Here is a 6,142-nt window from a genome sequence, read left to right on the forward strand (position 1 = left end):
TATAAATTTTATGAACTGTAATTGAGTGATTTTTTTTCTTTATAATAATTTTAGAAAATCCTTAAGAAACTATAATGTATTAAAGAAATGGTCATGATTTCTTTTTGACATAAACATGACTTAAAAATATACCCAAGGACTTTACTAGGATAAGAAATACATTAATAGAAAAAAAACCTTACAGTTAAATTTGGAAAAACCTTAACAGAATAATAAATGGTGCCGGTCTAAATGGACAATGTGGTGATATGTGTGTGTATCAAGAGAGAAAACTGAAAAACAAACAAAACCAATTCTCTGTTATCATTTGCATACAAGGTACATCTACCTCTGGAATAGTATCTATTGTCTGCTCACCAAGGTTCCAGAAGTACTAGTGGAATGGAATAATAGCTTTAAAAGAGGATGCACAATAGTTTGGTAGGAAAAGGCTGCCCCATATGACCAGTTGAAATGTGAGTGTATCTTAGCCCATTTTCTAGTCATCTGGGAATATTTTAAAATGAAATAATTTCTACATTGTTTTTCTCATTCAAATACAATTTTCATTTGCATATACTTTTGTGACATACAAGTGGTCATTTTCTTTTTAACAGATATAACCACTAAGGAAAGGCATTTCATACATACTATAGAAAATCTAGGATTAGTACTCACACATATACATCCTATTACAGTATTTTAGATTTAAAATTCTTATAGTCATTCTTCTTTGTGCATTTTAGGATGATAAAATATGAAACTAAATGGAAGTAAACTTAACAGAAAATAAGCTGGAAAGTAAACCTCATAAATTGACATTTTTTAACGTGACATATTTAGCCAACCACTTAATTTAACAGGGTAATACATTCTCTTGGACCCAGCATATTTATCACTGTTATTCCCTCACTGCTAAAGATTTCAATACGCCCTGCTAAGGAACAAACAAGAGGATATAATAGATGAATGCTACTTTTAAAATATTGCTTAAAAACATACATAAAATGAAAATGTCACAGTTGACAGCAGATTTTGATTTATACAGGATTCTAGTAAAAAATGTGACCAAAGTCACTATGTTTATACTGATGAGCTTCACAGATCATTTTGAAGTGCAAGTTTTTCTATTTTTACTGTTTCTAGCAATCTATCTCTTTACTATGATAGGAAATTTGGGAATGGTTTTATTGATCATTAGGGATTCTCGACTCCACAACTCTATGTACTATTTTCTTAGTGTGATATCATTCTTTGATGCCTGCTATTCTTCGGTCGTCACCCCCAAAATGTTAGTCAATTTCTTGAAAGAGGACAAAGCCATTTCTTATCTTGGATGTGTAGCACAAACGTTTCTCTTTATTACTTTTGGGACCACAGAATGCTTTCTCTTGGTGACAATGGCATATGATTGCTATGTAGTTATCTACAATCCTCTCCTCTAGTCAGTTAGTATGTCATCCAGAGTCTGTGTGCCACTCATCATTGCTTCCTATGTTGGTGGCATTGTGCATACCTCTGTACACACAGTGGCCACATTTAGCCTATCCTTCTGTGTATCCAATGAAATTAGACATGTCTTTTGTGACATCCCTGCTCTCCTTGCTATTTCCTGTTCCGACACTCACACGAACCAGCTTCTGCTCTTCTGCTTTGTGGGCTCTATTGAGATAGTCACTATCCTGATCGCCCTGATCACCTATGGATTCATCCTGTTATCCATTCTGAGGATGCATTCTGTTGAGGGGAGACAGAAGACCTTTTCTACATGTGGCTGTCACCTGACTGGAGTATCAGCTTATCATGGAACCATCCTCTTCATGTACATGAGACCAAGTTCCAGCTATGCTTTGGACCATGACATGATAGTATCGATATTTTACACCATTGTGATTCCCAGACTGAATCCTGTCATCTACAGTCTGAGGAAAAAAGATGTAAAAGAGGCCATGAAAACAGTGCTTAGGAAAAATTGTCTTATAGATAAAGTATCTTTTTACAGTAAAAAATAAATTTAAAAAATTGAGAGTGATATTTGTGCCTCAGTATCAAAGAGGTATGATTAAAATATTTTGTTTCAGTTTATTAATGTATTTTTTATTCCAGGATATTTTAAAATAAAGATCATAGTTAACCATCTACCTATGCTGTCTTTAGATTAAAAAAAAACTTTCCCTCATCAATTTGCTTCTTACTATGTTCTTCCTGAGATATGAGTGTACACACATATATGTATGTGGATGCTGATATTGATAGTTATAACACAAATGTACGAATCATTACTTGTAGATGTTGTGTATTGTTTCCTTTCATCTCCATGTAATGAAATATATAGGTTCCAATAGTTGCAGTTGTAAATAACATTATCATTTTGTCTGACTAGCTTAATCAAATACCACCTAATCAATAACAAAATCACAGCTCACATTAGCCAGGAACACTTTCCATAAAGCCATTGCTGTCTGATTCCAGTGTAAAGCACTCTGCCCATCCTTGGATCCACACACTGGCGGGAAACTCATCACAACCCGTGGCTCGGAGACCACAGAAAATGTGTTCAGATTCCTAGTGTCCTTACTGTCCTATGCATGACGGTTCATTTCTCTCTATTTTGTTACTTCATCCAGAGCATAGCTATTACCCCCATCTTTAATATCTCCCAGCAAACAAAAGTCTAGGCATTAGCATTTATCAAAATCATACCTAAACTTAAGAATGACAAAATAAAAGGACAAGGACAACAAATAAAAATATATAAGTAGCTGGCAGATTAGGCTCTTTCCAGAACTAAGCCAGCCCACCATTAAAAAATTTCTTACAGGCCTGGCCCTGACTCAAATTTCAGCTTCTTTTCCTTTGACCTCTGTCCCTCTGTGATGCCCTTGCACATGCTACCACTGCTCAGTGCCCAGACATAAAAACCAAAGTACAGATGAGGTTCTCTCTGAAGCTCACATTTAGCCCTGTTTCCAAAAGACCTCATTTCAGTGCAAAGGTGTGTTTCCATCAAAAACTATTTGAAGTTGTTATTTTGTTCCTTACTTCCTCCTGTTCATTCGCTTTTATTTATTAATTTTTAATTATTATTTTATGAAACATATTCTCTTCCCCAAGGGATATCCTTATTTATTAATTCAACAAGACAATCTCCTAAGAATTAGAGTCCATCCTAAGACTATTTCCCTAAATTAAGGTTATTAAGTTTAAAAAACACCTCCCAGCTTTTATATGTAACACCTCTTATTGCCATATATTCCTACTACAGACTCTACCTTTATTTTCTACTGTTTAGAGGCTTTCTCCACCACTGTTCACATGGCTACTTTTGTAACATGTCAAAACTAAACCATGGTCACTGATACTCATTTTCTTTGCATATCCAACCATGAGATGGTGACTGCCCATGTGTGTGCATGTGTGTGTGTGTGTGTGTGTGTCTGATTTAGCATTGAAGGGAGCCTTAAACACAATTCAAATTCACAAAGATAGATAAGTTTTATGATTTAAAATTTTAAATTTCTGAAAAAATCAATCACAAATATAGTAAAAGAAACAGCCATAAACAAGGAAAATAGATACAATTATGCATCTGTTAAATTAATAAATGCTAGACTCGTGTTTCATAGAACTATGGACAAAGAACACACATGGACAATTCACAAAAGAAGAAACATTTTTAGACTAATCCATACACTTAACTTTAATAGCGGTCTGGAAAATGTGAGTGTAAAATGATATGAAACAATATCGAACACTCATAATGTTGGCAAACATTAAAAAGTCTGGAACTATAAGTGAGGAATAAAAATATGTAAACTTCATTATTGTCTGTTACAGAAAAGTTTCAGAAGCAACCAAAATTCTCATCTATTTAAATCTATGAACCAAATCCATAACAATCAGGATAATTAAATCACAAAATAGGATAGTTAAACAATATGTATACCAAGCACAGAATGTTGTAAACATCTTAAATCCACTTATATATTTTTAAAATCACATAGCTAGCAACTATATATAGTATAATATATACATTAGACTAAATGCATTTTATCGAAAAAAAATATGGATGATACATGAAGACGTTATATTAAGTGAAATAAGCTCATCATAGAAGGACAAATACTGCACAATACAATTTATGTGAGGTATATAAAATAGTCAAACACATAGAAGCAGAGAGTAGAATGGTAGTTGCCAGAGGCTGGGGGAACAGGAAAATGGGTGTTGCTATTTTCCTGTTTACTTTATATTTACTTTATAAATATAAAGTTTCAGTGATGCAAGATAATTAAATTCTAGAGCTCTGTTAAGTATTGCTGTGCCTGTACTTAGCATTTCTCCATTGTATACTTAAAATTTTGTTAAGAGAGTAGATCTCACGTGAAGTGTTCATACCACAATAAAAATAAATGAAAAGATTTGGAAAAACAGTAAAAGGTTCTAATAGTTGATAGTTGTTGCTTCTAGGAAGGTTGGAGGGGCTGAGAATGGGTATTGAATCAATGGAAAGTTAGCCTTATGTAATTATGTATTACTTTAAAATAATGAATCTTATAAAACTATTGTTTAATGTGGGTAATGAAAATGTTACTATAATGTCATTTTTCTGCATATTTACGAGCATGTAGATGTGTGTGTATGTTCCTTAAAAATATTTTAAAAGGTGAAATTTTGACATTTGGTGATGGTACTGTCTTAAAGTTTTGTCTGCTTGACCAAGGGATGTTTATTAAATAGCACATTCAAGATTTATAAAATGAAAAATAGACCTCCTATACAATAAATAATAGATGCGAATGAGAGGTCAACTTGTAAACAAAGTGTCAATAACAACAAAAAGTATAAAAGAAATAGTTTTTTTAATCTTTACAATGTTATAGGAATGCTAAACAGATGCGAAAGTAGGCAGAACTTATGGGGAAAGGAAGTATTGAATGAAGCATAAAACAGCCTGTACCTTTGGTCACATGAAAGGCAATATGCAATGGACATTACAGAAGAAGCTACCACGAAAACTTCATGTGGCTGTTTGGGCTCTGGGAAGAACCTCAAGGATTTAAATATATTGTAATGAGAACTTGAGGATGGTAAAAAGCTTTGTAATTTCCTTTTTATTGTCCACAATTTGTCTTCTGCCTCACTAAGTTTAGAGCTTAGAATGTGCTACAACCTTATTAAATATTAGAAACACCAGAAGAAAAAAAATAGCTGTGTCGTGCCCTGGAGTAGAGAATACTCTAGGGAACAATATGCAGGTTATTACTACTTCTTTATCAAAGCTAAAATCGCATTAAAGACAGATTATGGCCCTGGAAACAAAATCCTCACATTTTATTTCAGAATTTTAAGATGAATATCGTAATCATTCATTCATTTACTTATCATTCATTTCATCAGTCAATCAGTGTTTTGAAATATTTTTTGAACATCTGCTTTTACCTGGGTATCATTTTACAAGCTATTAATATAAAGGAAAACTAGACATATCTTTTTCACTTATAAAGCTCATAGACTAGAAAATTCCACACAAAAAGAAAATAAAAATTAGTATATTTAATTATAATATTTATGATTGAGGAAAGGTCACAAGGTTATATAAAAATATGTTTTAATCACATAATTTTAATTAAAAACTATAAGATCCGGTTCATGATGGGTATCATATTAATTTAATAAAAATATTTATATCAGTTTGCTTATAACCATTCATATTTGGGTTTTATGTTGCATGTCATCTGATATTTCTGGCAAATATACCGTGGCATGTTCTTGACACAAAAACAGAGGCTTTCCATTCAGTGTATTCCCCATATTCACACTAAAATTGAACACTAGGACCAGAGCCCTGTGCTTTCTAACTGTTCAATTTTCTCCATCCTGGGCCCAGCAACAACACTTCCCAGATACCGGGGTACAATTCAAAACACATAAAGCGTGGAGTCATTGCATGTGATTGTTATTCAGTATGAGCATCGAGAAGAGTCCCTAGGCTGTTCCACATTTTTATTCTTCGGGTAAAATTTTTGCATGGATACTTGATTAATGAGCATGTAATTTGTCTTCTTTACCCTGGGGAATCAGAACTTGATCTGGGGTTTCTGGATCTCATGTTCGGGAACCAGGACCATATACAAAAATATTTCAGTGGGAATGTCTTCGG

The 6,142-nt window shown here is 33.2% G+C and overlaps 1 protein-coding gene across 1 annotated transcript; it reads left to right on the forward strand.

The window, feature by feature from the left end:
• The first annotated feature begins 944 nt into the window (after positions 1 to 944).
• LOC107196064 (olfactory receptor 5T1-like) lies at positions 945 to 1,991 on the forward strand. The gene is given in 1 exon segment (XM_015593624.1): positions 945 to 1,991. A coding segment is annotated over 1 exon segment (1,047 nt).
• Positions 1,992 to 6,142: the final 4,151 nt, after the last annotated feature.

Source organism: Pteropus alecto, unplaced genomic scaffold (assembly GCF_000325575.1).
Source record: "Pteropus alecto unplaced genomic scaffold, ASM32557v1 scaffold547, whole genome shotgun sequence".
Taxonomy (NCBI): domain Eukaryota; kingdom Metazoa; phylum Chordata; class Mammalia; order Chiroptera; family Pteropodidae; genus Pteropus; species Pteropus alecto.